General features: G+C 38.3%; 1 protein-coding gene across 1 annotated transcript in view; it reads left to right on the forward strand.

Annotated features, from left to right (window-relative positions):
* Nucleotides 1–879: 879 nt before the first annotated feature.
* The window catches only part of JAZF1 (JAZF zinc finger 1), a 104,405-nt gene continuing 87,014 nt past the window's right edge, over nucleotides 880–18,270 (forward strand). Inside the window, exons 1-3 of the mRNA XM_085307623.1 lie at nucleotides 880–972; nucleotides 2,911–2,941; nucleotides 12,960–13,032. Coding sequence (XP_085163749.1) covers nucleotides 880–972; nucleotides 2,911–2,941; nucleotides 12,960–13,032 — 197 coding nt within the window. The remainder of the gene's footprint in view (nucleotides 973–2,910; nucleotides 2,942–12,959; nucleotides 13,033–18,270) is intronic.

Below are 18,270 nucleotides of genomic sequence, written 5' to 3' on the forward strand. Positions count from 1 at the left end.
CGTAGCGGCGTGCGGAGCTGGCAAAGGGATTTCTATACTCGGTTCAGACCAGCTCTCATCTTCTTAATGAACAGTTCGTTCGCAGTGACGCATCCCTTCAGAACTGGAGCTGAACGTGTAATTTYTCTTCAGTCTTCTAGTAAGACTTTGTAAGAGAGACATGTTTGTTTTCATTTCTTTCTCTGTATCAAGGAGTGGTCGTTATTCCTGGCTGTTAGTGCTTTTAAGGATGGCATTATAGGAAGGGTGTTTTCCTTTCCTACTTCCTTAAAAACAGTTTTTTTAGTGTGAGTTACTCTTCTGTGCTACCCCTCACCCCTGCCGATGAAACACTGAGGCGAGTCAGTGTGTGAAAACTCTGTTAGGTGACGAGCAAAAAGCCAGTCTGGTTACKCTAAAAACATGAAGCTTTCTCCCCAAAAGGAGCAGGGGCCGCATGCTCTGGGAAAGGAAACGCCGCCTCTCTGCAAGCGTCGGCCCTGGTGAGCAGGGCGAGGAGCGCGCCGCAGCCGAGCAGTGGTGTTGAGTCCGGGCGGGCCGCGGGGCTGCGGCTGCCCCTCGCTGGAGCCGGCTGCGGTCAGGCTGCCCGTCTTTACCCTGCGGCATATGCTACCCCGCGCTGGGAGCTGCGCCGAGGTGGCCGGGTTTCTCTCCTCTGAAGGCACCAAGCCGTTTGTCGTGCTTGGCCGTCCGCGGCTGGAGGTGCTAATTGGAACTGAAGCGGTAACTTTAGTACGTGAAGTAATCTGTATCGCCTTACTTGTTCTCAAGAGGAGAGTATCATTTCAAGTGCCCTTTCAAGAACAGATTTTAAAGGTATAAAAGTACCTTTCCAGGTACAGATGATCTGTTCCACTGTTAGTGACAAGCAAAATAGTCATGGCGCTCGAGGCTGACTGTTTACAGCACCTGAAAGGTCCCTTCCATAGCAGGCAGCATTATCTTGGTGGTGGAATATTGAACTTTAAAAAGGTGTTATAGAAGATATACAATAAACCTATGTAAAAATATTTATTTGCAGACAAGTAAATTTTTTTGTGTTCACACACAATAGTGTGTGCAAATGTATACCTAATATTTTCAGCAATACTGTTTGCCTATTAGGAATAACTTGCCAGAAATGCACTGGTACAACAACCCCTCTTTTAGAGGGGACTTGTTTGGAGTGTTGCTAAGCCATCTTGAAACGGGCGACAGGTTTCGCTGTGGTATGACACCGTTTCCCTCTTCCTTACAAAAAATTGTGTGCTTCTGCACTCTCCYGGTTTCTGTCAGAAGGAAATAAAGATCAGCAGCTCGATCCAAGCCTTCTGCAAGATTGTGCAAAGCACTAGCCCAGAAGATAAGCTTCCTATAGCAACTTTAATGAGTCACAAGATAAGGATGTATTAAAATTGCTTCTAATACAACCCTCACTTGAAAAAACAAGCAAACAGAAACCCCCAACCAAACAAAAAACACAAAAGAAAAGAAATAACTTCTGGTAAAAGTCTTTCAGTTTTGATTTTGGTAAAGATGAASAGGTTTAACTCATGAAATACTAGCTGCCTTGCCTTTAGTGGTTCATTTTACTGATTCAAACCAAAATTAGAAGTGGCCTGTTTTAAATGACATTTGAAAATTTAGTGCTATGTTGATAGTCTAAAATGAAGATCTTTTGACATTGCAGATGAAATATGTGCCACCAAAGTTCAGTTGTGGTTTAGCTGGCCATGGAGTTGGGATATAATTATATTATTTTAACTCCTGGAGATCATTACTACTTTGGGAAATAAAACCCCCAAGCATCAGAACTGTCAAGGTATATATTTTGAACTTTTATTTAAAGTAATACTGGGTTTTATTTATTTTGGAATGTTTAGCCAGGTTTTCATTATTAAAACTAGACTAGAACAAGGGTTTGAGTATTTGAGCAATAATAATAAAAAGGAAAAACACAAACCTATAAATTTTCCATTTTTTAATAGGAAAACTGTTTTGAAATAACTGCTTTATGCAAAACTGTTTATCCTAGAACATGGGTTTAAGTATGCGCTCACCTTTCATGCGTGATTTGAAAAAGTGACTTCTTGTAGTGTTTTTTTTTTTTTTTTTTTTTTTTTTTTTTTTTTTTTTTTTTTTTNAAATTGCACTTCTACCACTACTTACCTGGTCTTGCTCAGAAAAGGCAAAACCTACTAATGGATTTGTCCAGGTCTCCCTACTAAGCTGAACCCTAAATTAATCTATTGCCAACTATGAAAATTGTTTCCTTATAGTTTTGGTAAAACGCTGAATACGGGATGAATGTCTGTTCTGTTTTGTTTTGCAATGTGGGTTGTGGATTTGTTTCTTTGTTTGCCTTGGTCAGCTAGCAAATATAATGGGCAATGATATATGACCTTGGAAAGTGGAGGAAAGTATGAATTTGATAAATGGAGAATAGGGGAAGTTGTCTGAGCTGTTAGCGTATTCATTTCCAAGACAAGGTCTGCCTTGGAAAGCTCCCTGCAACCCCATTTTCCCCTTTCTTTCCAGTCCATCAGTGCAGGGAGTAAAAAATGCTTTGCCTTGACAGACATCCCCATACCAGTTTGCCCCTGTGGTGGTCGCAGCTATACTGACAGTGTTTTYATTGGCCTAGTGTGTCATCTGAGAGGCGATACAACTATGTCAACACAAGCCCTTTTGATGTACTCTTGCTGTATCCCCATTAGAGGGCTCTGCCAACATAGCTGTGTTGTTACAACTGGTGCAGAGGGTATGTTTTGTAGTCGAGACCCACAGAAGTGATTAAAAGGACCATCATGCTGTTATGTATGTTGAGGGAGGGAGGGGAAGCCTAGTGGGTCAAGAAGCTGGTTTCATCATGATTTCAGAATACAGCGATAACCTTAAAATTTTGGACACTTTTTTGTTTTTGGATAAAAGTTGGGGAGCTTCAGATTTGGGTCAGCTAAAGGTGAGTGCCTTTCTACAGTATGTGTGCTTTTAAACTCTTAGACAAAAGAAACTTACAGCACAGAAATGAATAAAAATGTTCATTTCATCATTGAAATGTGATCAGTTTAGAGAGTGCTGATACTAATGTGTTGTGTTCTGTGTGCTTATTTGACTGTAAAGTGAGAATGGAGCTCTTATTTTAACACTCTTCAGCGGCACCTCATGAGATTATTTGACTTGAATTAAATGTTGGGAAATTTAGTGAAAATGGCGTTCTAWTTTTTCTATATTTTGAGCTTCATTAAGTATATTTGCACTTAGAAGTTACAAGCAAGATGTTAACATTTCAAATGCTTAAGAATGAAATACATCTCATCATTAAAAAGTAAAAGTACCAGCAGACTCATTTTCTTTCCCTTCTCTAAGGGACCTTTCCAACACTGTGCTGATCTCCTGTTGATTTGATTAATGAATATTTTACACATTAGGAAAACCATTAATTTATTGCATTTGGTTGCAGCAATAATTATGTTTCAAATAAAAAGTAATTAATAAGTGGAAAAGCATCATAGCACATGAAATGTGCTTGCAGTTCACTTCATCTAACAGATCATGAGATGCCTTTCTGACATTTGTAGCTCTGCAGCTAGTTACTAGCAATTACGTTCCATTTGAAAAGAAATTAAGTACCTGATTTATGGCATTAGTTCTTAAAATCTGAGACGTGAGCTACTGAGAATATTATGAGGATGCTGTAATACGGCGGGTAGTAATATTCTCTTACAGAATTCTGGTTGTACCCATACACAGTTCTTACGTAGTTGCTGCTGGAGTTTAGGGTGGGTTTTTGGAGGAAAGGGTGTATGGGAAATGGATTATAGTCGGGGGGGTGAGGTACCTTCACTTCGGTCAAGGGGAGGCAGGACTCACTGTTCAGTGTATGCCGTGGGTCTGAGGAGGGTTCCAGCATGTTCAATACCATCTAACTACGGGTAACACCAATTATTTTGGAGACAGAGGAGTGGAAAGTTCTCTTAATTTCTGGCAAGGAAAAATACTTCTTAAGGCAGTAAACTGTTGGTAAGAAGGACCACAAGAGTAGCACAGAAGTATATTTTGATGTAAACAAATGAAGACATGACTAAGTTGATGAAGTGTTTGGGTTGAGAACTTCTGTCCTGTTTTTGTTTGTATGTTGTGTTATTTATTATATAATAGATGGTACTGGAAAGTTAGGCACACTCTCATTTTTCACTTTAATTGCCTGTTTGAAGACAGTATGACAGATCCAAAGGTTGCTTTTAGCTATGTTGTTACAACTAAGGAGACTGTGGTCACTTGCTAGTGTGCAATAATTAACTTAATTGCAGCAATTTGAACATTTTTAAACARTCAGAATCCATGATTGGCTTCCATGTGTTCTTTCTTTTTTCTGTTGTCCATATCTGAAAWTTTTTTCTTATACATAGTTATATCACAGGGTTTTTTTTTAAACTAAAAGATACTTTTAAGAAGATTTGCGTATCTCTTCGCAGAGATATTTACTTGGTTGATCAAATAGTTGATTTTTATATTAAAACTGGAAACATCAGGTTATCTACTGTTGTGTTGCTGAGCTGCCATTTTAACTATGAAATCCTTTTCATAATTAAGCATTAAATTAWCATATTTGATGCCATAATCAAAACCCTGCTTGTCTGGACAACGGAGTAAAGGATGGTGGTTGCTTCTGAGAGTTCACAGCCCAGATTAAATAGTGTAGCTAGCAAGGATGAAATAGGGTTGCTCAATAATGATATTATATTAAAAATGTTCTATTCTTCTGCCTTCYGTAAGGCTAAAGGACAGATTTGTTTCTGTATAAGTTATCTGAAATAGCATATAATAACTTAGAAAGAAATCATTCTATCATGAGATAAAACTTTGAGTTCTTGTTTCTCGACAAGTTTGTCTTATAAAATGAAGTTCCACATGTACTAGTCTGCAGCAATGAATTGGTGCTACTGGTTGTTCTGTTCCTGGAGGTTTTGTTGATTTTTATATCCAGCAGACTGCTTTTGAACTTACGTATCTTCTTCCTTACGCAGTCCTCCTTGCAGTGATACCGTGGTCTGTGATTGAGCCTTACAGGTTMTTCAGTAAGAGCACTGAGTGAAGTTAAAACGCTGAAGTCAGCGTGCCAGGGGTCTTCCATGAAAAGGCAATCTATACGAATTCTCATTTTCTTCAGATAGTTTCATGCAGATGGTGTCACTTCCTTGTGAAGTGCATCTGTGCAAAGAGGGGTAGTATGTGCTAAAYCAGGGAGTTAAGTTAGTGGGTATACTTTCTATGCCTCCCAGGTGCCCAGATATTCACTCCTAATATATACTTGCTGTCTTTCTCTTCTGAGGCTTCCTCCATTTAAATAAAGCTTCAGTGTGATATTTCTTTTTGATAACTGCTAGACTGGTCACCTGTTAAATGCAATTTGCAGTTGTTAAACTTTATCTTAACCTCAGTGTGTCAGCAAGCCTTCAGAAGGGGCTACARTAGATCTTCCATTCCTGGTATCACTTGTATCTGTGCTGGACTATGTACTTGCATACAGCTGCACTTGAATTTTCAGAGATTTTTATGAGTCCAAAATGAAGCAGTAGTTTGTATGTGGATGTCGTTCGGCCTGGCTTCTGCTTACATTGATTCCCAGGTACAGTTTACAGGTTTGACTGTGACCTACGATGTTTTACTTTGACTTTGGACTACATTATTCTTCTGCTATAATGCAGCAATAGCAATCAATCAGTCACTGAGTTGAAAGTGTAGAGTCCAAGCTTGAACAGAAGACTGCCAGGAGAATGTTGTCAGTAATATAAAGCTGTCTCCTAGTAGGCGGAAAGGACTGAAGTTTCTTGGTCTTCCTATAGTATTTATATGGCCTATGMCTTTCAAGGTTGTTTTTGTTTTGTGTGTGTGTGTGTATGTGTGTGTGTGGCTCTATGCAGTTACAAGCTGACAAGGAAAATAAACTGTTTGCAGSTGAGAAATTTCTACAAGTCTTAATCAAAAAGTGAGAATTTTRTGCTAAAATAGTGGTATGGAACCTAGGGAATTTGATGATAATGTGAAAGTCATCTATTTAACATTAACTTAATCTATAAATGTGGAAGAGTCTAGTGTCTAATCTGACTTTCAGCTTTTCGTAAGTCCATCTCTGTGACATTCAGCACCCTGATCTTGGAAAGAACTTAAACTTKTGTTAAATGTGTACTTGAAGACAGGTAGGTTTAAAGCTTCTGCAGAATCATGGCATGCATTTTATCTCCAATGTTTTGTCTTTGAGGTGCAGAGCACTGTCTCCTGAGATATGTTTCCTTTCTAAAGATGAGGGAAAATGAAGCAGTTCCTAGTGAATGGAGCAAATGATGTGCAGCAGTCCTTGCTAGGTCCTGAGTATACTCTTAAATGAACAAGCTTTGAATGCACATACCATAGACTTAAAAGCTAAATATGTTTTTTTCTATGAAGATATTACCAGAGGACCATGTTGTTATCTGTAAAATCAGAGTTGTCAGCTATGTTCTTGAAATTCATATAAGAAGACCTGAATAACACTGCATCTGGAATTAAAACTGTGAAATTCATAGTGGCTTCCTTGTAATGGAAATTTTGGATTGGGAATAGTTTCCAGTAACATTGAATTTATCTCTTTCTGACTTTTTAAGCTATGTCCATATAAGAACAATTGTGGACTTTTGAGGAAGCCAACAGAAATGTTTGCCTTGGCATCATTAGTGAAGCAAGCTAGGTTCTAGGGAAATGTAGGTTTTAATTAATTAGCTGAGCTGACTTACATCTGCCAGTTTTTAAGGCCAAGTGAAATAGAGCACAGACACTCGGAGAACTTGGTGGTGGGTGAGAGGAATGTGTGTGTGTATGTTGTAATGAAGCTTATGGTGAGGTTGGAGAACCTTTGTGTGTTGGTAGTTAAGCATAGTGTAATTTTGTTTACATACGCTGATTTTGCACAAAATGGTGAGATTATTATAAATATCTCAGTGACTAGGGAGAAAGATCATACTGAAAGACCTTGGTCCTTGTAAATACGCATTTCAGTGCTTGTAGAAATCCTTTGCAGGGCTTTTATTTTCCTAACATTGGGAGCATTTTTTTTTTTACTCTTTTTAAGATTAAACAGAAAGAAAAGTAATACCCTTGGGATGGCAAGGGGAGTTTTATCTTTTTGCTTTTGTTGCAACTCTTTTGCTCAATTAATGGTGTAGATATATTTTTCAAACCCCAGTTTTCAGATAATGTATTGATCTYTATTTTTTCTTTCCAGAAATGTAGTATCTACAACGTCAGTGAAATCTAATTTCTGTCTGCTCAGTGGTAGCGCAGTGGGGTAGAGGCAGTACTGGCTATTTCAGTCCTGATGGGCTGTTCAAGAGGTTGAAGACTAGTTTAAATTTTACCTCCTTTAAATGGTGATCTTTTACCTCCTTTAAATGGTGATCTTTTCTTAGGAGATTATCTTTACCAGTTGGTACCTTACCTTGTGACTGTAAGAAAACTTTGCGGTTGTAAAATAATGCTGCTAAAATTTAGTGGCACTTCGCTGCCTACTGTTTGTAACATGGAAAGTGACTTTTCACTGTGATTTTAATTGCAGGAACTTTTATGAAACACATCTCATGTAAAGTTMCCTATGTTAATTTTCCTGTAGAGAGCGGTATGGCAAAATGTATGGATCCATATATAATAAGGAAAGTGTGGCATGTATTCTATGMAGAAATCCTCATGCAGAAGAAAATCAGGGAATAGTTGAAGACAGTACTTGCACAGGATGAATATTCTATTTCTGGTTGTTATTTTTTCCTCTTTAAAATAACTTACCAGGTTAGGATTTTGCAGTGTTCTCAAGTTGCAAACTTTTTCTGTGTAGTGTGGTGCAATTTAGTGCTATTAATTTGATTCAGTAGTCAGTGATTCACTTTGTTAGAACATGCACCACAGAAAATGCCTGGCTTCGTCTGAGCACTTTAAAAGTGGCACAGTGCAGTTTATGGTCTTAGTATTAATTCATATTTCTTGTCTGGTTGCCAGTCTGAAACATTGTGCGGATGWGAAAAATTGAAGTGTGAATCCCATAGATGATTAGACTGTATCACTTGTGGGTGTTAGTACCTACATTTTAGTAGTGATATGAGRGGGGAACCCAAAATGCATAACAAAACCTATTCATATAGAATATATGAAATTAAAATTTTATTTTTATAACACTTCATTGGAAAAAAATAGGGGMAGAAAGTTGGATTTCCAAAAGTTAACACCATAGTGAAATAAGAGAAAATGTCTCCCCCCCAAAAAAAGTTTAAAAAGTACATAGTGTTTACTCTCTTCSTGTTATAAAATAAAAACAGTGGAATGTAATGCTTATTAGAAACAAGTAGTGAAGGCAGCTAGTGTACAGTGGGTGACAATTTGTGTTACTAGATTTAAAGTGATGCAGTATATGGAAAAAGTAATGATGTAGTAAGCCTTAAATATCCCATGTTAATTCAAAAAGCAAGAGTAAATAGTTGGTAAGTAATACCTCTGCAGAACTAACTGTTGATCAGTCCCTTCAAAACAAAATTTGTAGTTGTCTTTGTGTGTGCTGTCTGTGGATATTTTTCTTTCCTTATATGACCAAGGGAGCCCAGCTCAACCCTAGACTGTACTGTTTAAACACTTTTCAAGAAAGAGGTTTGTCATCTGTGGATATGTTTAATGCATTATAGGTGTCTATTTGGAAACTATTTAGGCTGCTTTCAGCTGACTTGACCAGCCTATGTGTGTTTGAAGAAACGATGACCAAACCTTTTACGGAGCCATTTTGTGTGACTAAGAAAAGATTCCTCCTTTCCACCCATTCAAACAGAGAGTTGTCTGATACCCCACAGATGAGGATGGTGTGCAACATTAATTCAGAAATTGTGGCTTTGTGTGTCACTAGAAAACCATGCTGTTGTCTAGAAGGTCTTTAGGTGTGAGAGAGCAGAGCACTGGCAGTCTAGGTTCAAAGGTTCATCATCAGAGAATGGGGTATATCAACTACCCTAAAAAAGGCTAGATGTTGCTTTGTTGTTGTCTTAAACCTTGGGTTGGCTGTGATCTTTCCATAGTGTAGTTAACAGTAATGCACGTTCACTCCTTGCTGGAAAGTTTGGTAACATCCAKAAAATAAGTTGAGACTGTCTACAAGGAAGGCAAGATACAGTAAGACAAAAAMCAAAAGTGTAGCAGGGAAACTAGTGAGAAGGACAGTGTAGGGAAAAAATTATGTGCATGTATTTTGTGACACCAGGGTGAACAAGCCATTACACACATCTCTGATTTTTAACTTGTTTATATGTCAGGACATTTTGAGGGGAGAGAGAAGTGGACTGCCTGACAGCAAGGGTGGGAGYGAATGGCAAGGAAGGAAGGACAAGTAGAAAAAAATTGAGTTTTGCAAGGGACAGGCGTGAAGGGGAGGATAGGAGAGAGGAAAGGGTACTGGCTGAGGGTCAGCAGAKGAAGTCAGGAAGAGTGCAGTGAGGCAGGAAGGAATAAACTACTGACATTTTAAGCCAGTGACGGAAAAACAAGCTGCGGTGAGCAAATCAAGTCCTGCAAAGGTAGGGGCTGTGCAGAAACTGCAGTAGGGAAGAAAGAGAGATGCTCAGAAAGCAGCAGAAGCAGCTGCTGCTCCCCACTGGTGAGGCCGTTCCCCCTTGTAGAGGGATGGCCTCGCCGCCCCGTCCGTCTGTCCCAGAAACTGAGGGGTTACTGCTGTGCTCAGAGCCACTGCAAGGTGCTAGGCAAGAACAAGTTACTCGTCATTAGAGCAGGGAGGCACTTAGAAAAGCAAATGGAGTTTTCCTTAGAGCCCACTGAAATTTTTGAGGTCACCGAGTTTGAAAAACGGATGTGTGTTTGATCATCTTTACTGCCTTTCGCTGTTGAAGCTGGAACCCTTCTGTATTTCTAAAAACTGAAAAAGGAAAAGTGGTTTTAAAGCTTAATAGAAATCCTTTGCCCCTTTTAGATGGGTGAGGTGGTGCTGCCTTTGTGCCCTCCTCGGGGGAAGGCTCTTCCCAGGCCTGGGGCGGCTGGCACGTGTGGCACAGGTTGGCCATGCCAGTGCCCCTCCTGCCCGTCTCCCAGTGGTGTGCGCTGGCCCCAAAGCGCAACTGCTTCTGTTGTTTCTGGGCTTTCGTTCTTCTCCTCGGTTCCAGCGCGTGCGATAACGAGAAGGCTGCGTTGCAGCCGCCGGGGAGCTTTGATAGTGCCGTGCTGGGGTCGTGGGGTGGTGGTGTGTACGGGTCCGTGTTTCCTCTCACCAAGGAGAGAGTCCTCTTGATTTGCCTGAGAAAAGAGCCTGGGACTGAACTGGTCTGCACGCAGTGCAGGCTGTCATGGGGCTGTGGACCAGGAGCAAACAGGGAGCAAGCGATACCAACAAGGGAAACACGTTATTATAGCTGGGGAAGAGAATTGACACCTGAGGGTATTATATAGCTCCCTGTTGCAGTGCGAAAGTGAATGCAATGTTCTCGTGACTGGCAGTCCAAAAGGTGGCTGTGTCTGGAAGGAAAACGTGAGGCATTTTGAGTGCTAAGTTCGTACAAGATTTTCTTGACCTCTTCCTGGATCATTTTTCAGTGGGTTGGGGGATATGCCATAACTGACTTGCAGTATATATGGAATTTGATATGTGTGTGTGGGGGGGGAGGAATAGAGATTGTGGGTGCTGCGCTCCTCCTCCTGTGTGTCAGACAGCATGTCTACAAGAGACAGAGGCACTTCTTTGTGCAGGTGCCAGCTGGCGAGTTTCTCTGTGCYGTGATAACATACTCCTACAAAAAGCATGGGCTTTTCTAATCTTCAGCTAGTGCTGGGGTGAGCTGCTAGCATGCAGAAGAACGGTGGACGCTTCRTTTGAGCTTTCCCTTATACTGTCTCTCCTGCAGGTCTGTGCAGTGCTGTGATGTAAAGCAGGCCCAGCTTTGTCTCATTCAGTCACAGAAACTATTCTTTATAGGTGGAGGTTAATCCCCTTTAAGAACTGGATTAGCAGAGACATAGGCACTTAACCACAGATGCCTTAACTTGGGTTGAAGCAGATAGTCCTAGCTGGATTAATGCTCTGCAGACTTTGTGAATCGAGGCAGTTTCATGGCAGGCCTTGCACCACAGCGATGTAAATCTAACARACTTCATGGCCGTTGTATGCTTGGCCTGCTAAATGACTGCTGGTTTTGTGGAAGGAAAGACAAGTAAAAGATCTTTGTGTTGTGTGAGCTTAGCTTCCTCAGAGAAGTGAATTATAAAGATAACACAAAAGATATCTGATGCTTTGCTATGTGGTTAGCTTAACACAGAGCGAGGTGTGCTAGTAATTACTGCAGAATTTCCTCGGGCCCGGGAAGGGCTGCGCCTTYTAAGGATCGTAGGCGGTGGGCTGCGAGTTGTCCTGGTACTTTGGGTTGTCGGTTGTCTTGGCACTTRTACTTTTTATCACTGTTCTCTGAACTTCCTTAAAGGTATTTGTCTCTTTATAGGCATATTGGTAAGGCATGGTAACAAATCCTGGAGTCTGAGCTTCACAGGGGCAAATGGAGGAAGGAAGATTAGCATCAGTCTGAGCTTTGTGTGGAGCTGGGGGGAATTCTCTGCTCCCTGAATAAACGCACAAGCTGTTTAGGGCAGTACTGAGACTACTGTATCTGCCTCGAGYTGAGTCCCCATTCACTTCAGCTTAAAATCTTCTTTAAAAGCAGCAGAGACAGATTCCATAATAATTGTCTGGGGTTTTTGGGGGTTTTTTTGTTTTTTTTTTCCTTAAACCAACTGATGAGGTCAAACAAATATGGCTATCAGGATACTGAACTTTTCACCATTAACATTGGTTAAAGTTGTAGGAAGAAGCCAGAGCAATCTAAAGTATGTTCTGACTGTGGGGATTTTGCTTATTGGTTTGCTCTTGTGTTGTTTTTAATTGTACCCCCTTACCCCTAACCCAAAGTAGATGATTTCTCAGAAATAAAAGATGGCTAGCCATAGTGCCATAGGGAACCATTTATTAAAAGGAGTCTTTTTTTATTCTTCATAGTTAAAAAGCAAAAGTTGCACCCAGAGTTCTTTTAAAGTCATGCATAAAATATGTTGTTAACGACTGTATGGTAATATGCACATGCATGATACACATTTTCCATTGGGAGCTTTTAAAGACTGTTTCCAGTTAACTCCTAAAAGTGCATTTCTGTGATGTGGAGCAATGCTACATTTGGATACTCTAAGATAATCCTATTTTTTATATTAAAAACCTACTTTAAAATATGGGTGTATTCCCCTGGTTTTGACTCCAGGAGTTTGAACTAAGACTACTTCTTTTGTTAGATAAAATCAAAACTTAACTGAGAAGGGATGATGAAAACAATGATTTCACTTGAATGAGAAAGTTGGTGCTAGAGGGACTTAGATGATGTTTGTTTCAGGGCTTTCAGTGAGCAATGCACTGCTGGGCAGGCATTTTTCTTCAAGTGTACTTTTGTATGACTTCTGATCATGAGCTTCAGAAAATAAGCTCTAGAGAAGGGAGGAAGCAAAACTGAGATGCAGAAGAATAGTATCAAGTCCTAGCTGAAGAGATTTAATCAATCTTGAAATGTCTCAGAATGTGTTGTTTAAATTTAGAAATAGGTACATGAAAGAAGAAGAAAGCTTGATTAACACTGTAAACCATGGAAATCTGTGAGAACTAGTATTTTTGAGAGAGATGGTCAAAGTTTGTGTGACAGTTGCAAATTATATCACTGTTGATATTTGAAATTCCTGTGTAAAGTAAAAGCAATACTGAGTTTATGAATGAATGAATAAATGATTGTGCTGTGTTAAGTATACTCTATAAGGATAAACTGGGCTGAGCTATATTTCTTGTCTYGATTTCAGTTACTTTGCAGTATATAGTCTCATATGTTTCAGTATAAATGTGAAAACCTCATATTTATGTATTTTTTTATTTTTTGCAGATACAGACCCACGTGTATTAGAGAAACAAGAACTTCAACAGCCAACATATGTTGCTCTAAGTTACATTAATAGGTAAGTGTGCTTTTTTCAGGTGTAGCTGATCATGGTTTGCAAAACCGGTRTATAAATGCACATACTGGAATGGTATGACAGTGTACTAATTCCACTTTATTTGTTTTACATTGTATGACACTGTGATGATACCTGTTTTGGAAAGACAGTTGAATTAAAACCTAACTAAATTCTTTATCACTATTATGTAGGTCATATAATTATTGTTGTGCTGTTCAGGTCCCTTAGGGAAGTGGCTTTGGCCTTTTATGTTGAAGCTCAYTCTTCTGCAAAGTGGGATTATTTGTCTTTGTTGAGTTTTTTCTACTTTCTTGTACTTCACACAGCATAATAGGAGAGACTTATCTTTATGGAGCAGTGCCCCTTCTTCAAGGTTTTCATCTTTGGTTGATTAGGTTTTTTTGTTTGTTTTTTTTTTTGCCAAGCCATGTTTTAAGCCTAAATAAATATGATACTTGAAGTGTAATTCCTCATTTAAATTTTTTTTCATGTTTTAGGTAAATCAATGTGTTGCTATTCTAGGGTCAATTTACCTTCCTTTACTTACTATTTTTTGATCAGACATACTATGATTGAAAGTTACAGTGRTTGCTTTTTGGCAATGGATTTATGTGAAGACTATATGGGATTATTGGCTTTTATGTATGGAATACCAATATCCTTTTGTTATCTTTGCTCTCTACAAGATGAGACACAAACTCACAAGCCTGGAATGTGAACACTAATTTAACTCAGGACGGACTGAATTAATTTGAACTTCCATGGGTCATACATTAAAAAAAAATAATAGTAAATTTCTACTTCATAATAAAAATAAAAAGACTTATAAAAACACAGAATCCCCTATTGGCTTTGTGTAATATCTGCTGTAGAAAAAGAGTGCCAGTGAGGAAGAAAATGATTTTGAAGTATGAAAGTAAGAACTGATGTTCACTTGGTTGAGTGACTAAATTTTCTCCACTCCCTGGGACTAAGTATGGTCGAGAATAGCTAGTATTGACATGATTTCCTATTTGGCAAGTAACTGTTGTTTTTCCTGGAGACAGTCTCACCCTTTAAAGCATATTTTGAAATTAACACAACCCTTCTTAACRCTTCTTTCTGTTGATCTCATTTAAGGTGTAATTGTTTTTTTCTTTTTTTTTGGGGGGGGGGAAGGAGAATGAGTATGAAGGCTTGGTATGTTATCATGTATGTTGGTATGTTTCCCTCTTCATTATATACATGGGCTTTTTCTGTTGTTTGTGATTATTTTGCTTGTTATAAAGGAGATAAAAGCTTTTTAAAAAGTGGGGAAAAGCTGATGAAGAAAGAGCTGCAGGATTTGATTGTTCAATTCAGAATTAGAAAACAAACTACTTTTAAGGTAGTTGAAAGTGATACCTTTTTTAATTGAGTTCTGTGTGACTAAAGTGGTTCTAGTTAGTCACTATGTATTTTGCCCAAACTTTCTTTCTCTTTTAATTTTGAGAAACAATTCTGTGGAATAGACTTGAGGAGTTATAAAAAAAAAAAAAAAAACTCAAAACCAAAAAAACCCCAACCCAGACAAACACAACCTTAATTAACTCTTGTTTTATTTATACCAGTCTGCTACTATTCAATTACTGTTTTAATAGTTTTTTTTTTTCTGAAGTGCTGATATCTTTCACTGAACCACCTGCTCTACACAGCTCAAGCTCTTGAGGGAGCAGCAATATTCATTACAGTATGAGACTTGCCTTTCTGTTTCCCACTACATATGCCAGAGCTTGAGTTCTGCTTTGTTGTCCTAGGCTATGAACTCAGATTTTGTAGCCTAATACATGTCATAAACATGTTGTATACTGTTAAATATCAAACAGCAGACACTGCTGCACTTTTTTTTAAACCCATGCTTTTATCGTTTCCAAGCAGAACAGAACTTAGCCTGATTCCTGCTGTGAGTTCCAGACCTTAAAATAGTCTTCCTCTGCAGGTTTGCATATTCAATATGTTCTGTGTGGGCCACACGTTCTCATGGAGCCTGGGAAAATAGAGACTTCTGATTCTCAGCTATTGTCAAATTGTTTGATAAGATACTTAATATATGTTGTGGTAGGAAAAAAATAATAGAATGATTAGATAGATATGCTTCRTGTAGATAGATATGCTTCATGCTCTGCCCATTGCCCTTTTGCGTAGTGGCCATTAAAACTAAAACAAAACAACATAAATCTGGGTTGTCTGGTTTGATAACTAAGAGGATAAAGTATCAGTAAAGCAGACCGTGGGGACAGAAGGATACAGGAATTTTTGTTTCCAATTTGAAACATACTTGTTTCCATTTCTCATCAACTCGCAAATTTTCTCAGGTATATTAATATGGCAGTATTGTATATTTCTGTAAGTTCTGAAACAGCCTTCAAATTATGGACATCTGAATCTATAAGGCTCAGTCTCTTTCTCTGCTGAAGATTTACTGCAATTACAGCCTTTAGTAACTATGTACAGATGCAGTTTCCATAGTGTGTGATCCTCATGCAGACAGATAACATTCCTTTTTAAACCAATGAATGAAATATAAATGATAGCTTGTAATGGTTTATGATCTCTACATCAGACACTTGTACCAGTTGCTGATAGAAGCACAGCAAATCCTTTTCTCAATTTGGTGCAGTCATACTGCACTTACCAGTATTGATGATTGTTTCCYATTTACGTTGCTGTTTACTTTTTTAGAAGTCAGAACTGGAATCAGTAAGGTGCCCAACTGCCAAAGTAGATGCCGTTCATCTGCTTCCATCCTATAAATACAGGAGTAGTTTGTCTGTAAAGTGTTCCACAGTGCTGCTGTGTGGATGGGATTCTGTCTGTGATCTGTCAGGAGCAGTTGGCCCGAGTGCTCGTTTGTAACATACTCCAACACTTCTTAGAGATGTTTCCTTTGTATAGGGATCAAGACACCTGTTTCTTATTGCACAGATTAATACAATTAATCATTAATACAATGATTTCTGGCAGTAATTTACGTTGCTTATGGCTTGTGTTTATAGCTTTAGGTTAATCACCGTTGTTAATAAYTTTGCTTGGTCTTTATTGGAACATCCTCACCTCCATAGTGCTGTTAGTGCTTTGAGACTTTCTGGGACTTTACTGGCAATGGTTCTTAGGTTGGCAATATTATTTCTTTAAAAACAAAACTCCTACCATTATTAGCACATGTGAAAAGACAACAGAGGCATACAAATATTTTTTCTGCCTAAAAAGGCAATGCTAATTATGAGAATTTAAAAAAAAGCTTTGATTTCAAAACTTAATTGTAAAGAATTTTCCCTTCATTTTAGTATAAAGGAGGTAATTTTTTTTAATCTTTGAGATTATACATATCAATAATAGAAAGAAGACGTAAGTTATTGGAGTAAAGATCCTTGAACCTTGAAAACAGAAGTTAAGAGACATTAACTTGTTTTGTTGGAAGCCTATACTATAAACAGAATAACTGAATGTATGTTTAGTATAGCTTTTAATAAGTGTGATTTCTTTTTTCTGTAAAATATATTTTTCTTAGATACAGAACTGCTTTGATTAAAAACTTTCGTTATGGGGGGAAAAAAGAAAAGCAAATTAGGATGCATCTACAACTGAAACTAAACTCGGAATTGTGTAGTGTTTCTATAGCAAATCACGTAATACTTGTGTTGGGGAAATGTAAGCAAAGATTAAAACAGTCTTAAAATCAAGTTTCAGAAGCTACCAAAATACTTTCACCTACATTAACCCTTGCTTTTTTTTTTAAATAGTGGTTTTCCATTGGTAATTGAGATCATAGATAATACAGTAAGGTTTTTAATAAAATAAGGTGTCTGATCCATCTGTCTGATGGATGAGACAGTTATATGTCTTTGAAGTTTATTCCCATGCAAACTGGAGCACAAATAAGGCCTGTGATCAAAACGGAACATCATTCTTGGGTGAACAGATTGTCCTTTTTGTTTGTTTTGTTTAAATTCCTGTTAATGTGGAAGCACATCTCTGAAGTGACTCTTAATATTATTGCTCCTCTCTCCCCCTTTTTATTTTTAACTAGCAAGATTTTGCCTCACTGTTGCCATTACAACTACGAACTACGGTAGGCTCCAGACTTCTTCTGCCATTTCCCTTTCATCTTGAATGACCATTGAATTCTCAAAAACAAATTACCCACCTCAGCTTCCTCTTTAATACTATTGGAAGTAAAATTGATCATTTGTATGAACATATGCATTTGTGAAAAGAATTAATTGCATATAAAATTCTTACCACTGCAAACTGTCCCTGTATCTAGCTCACTAATTTTGGTTGTGCCATTAATTGTCTCTCCAGAAGTAAAATTAATGGTCTAATGCCATAGGATTTAATGCTCATTTGAAAGTTATTTTCAAAAGTGATGTTTCAGTAGTGATATATTAAATATATAGTATGTTACTAATGCAGTAACATGAAGAGTGTTTTGGATTTGAAGGCATTGGCCTTTGACCAATGTGGTTTCTTAGCAGAGCATCCAAGCCACATTGTACTTACTGGTTCTGCATTTCTCTGGCACTGGCCTTTACCTTTTCATGAACTTACTGTGCTCAGTGCTGGGTAGAAATTTAAAGTCCTGCTTATTCGTCTCTAAACAAGAGGTTCACTTTTGTTGTCAGTCATTTGCATTCATATCCATTCTGTCATTGGGGATATCTTATGCAGTGCATTTAATGGATTTCCTCTGATAGCTGTTTCTGTGTGTGCATTTAGTTATAGCAGTAAACATGCCATTCAGTAAGTATAGGGATTTATGTTAAAGCTACYTAGCAGCATCTTCAACTTTTTCAACACTGTGGATTTTTTCCTGTGCTCTTCTACAATAGATTTCTCTGGGGTAGGTAACTAGCAGTACTGTAGCCTCTCAGAGATAATACCCAATAATGGTGTTTGTCACCAAAAGCCTCTGTAGAGCCTTTTCTCAGTGGCAGYGCAAATCTCTCAACCATGCTATGCAGCTTCCCTTCCACCGCAAAACAGTATTACCAATCCAGTAGCAGTGTCGTCATTATACACATGTGGTACAGAGTGATACCTCATTATACCTCAGCACTCTGCCAGAATAGTTTCTTATTCATGTGATTTTGCTCAAAACTACTGTAACTATTTTGAATGACTAGCTAGTGATGACAAGGGGTAAATAAACTGTATTTTATCTCATGTTTCAGATTCTTCTTAGAACGTAACTTCTTTGTTCTTCTGATACCAGCTAGT

The sequence above is a fragment of the Rhea americana genome, unplaced genomic scaffold, assembly GCF_003343005.1.
Source record: "Rhea americana isolate MKP2758 unplaced genomic scaffold, rheAme1 scaffold_26, whole genome shotgun sequence".
NCBI lineage: Eukaryota > Metazoa > Chordata > Aves > Rheiformes > Rheidae > Rhea > Rhea americana.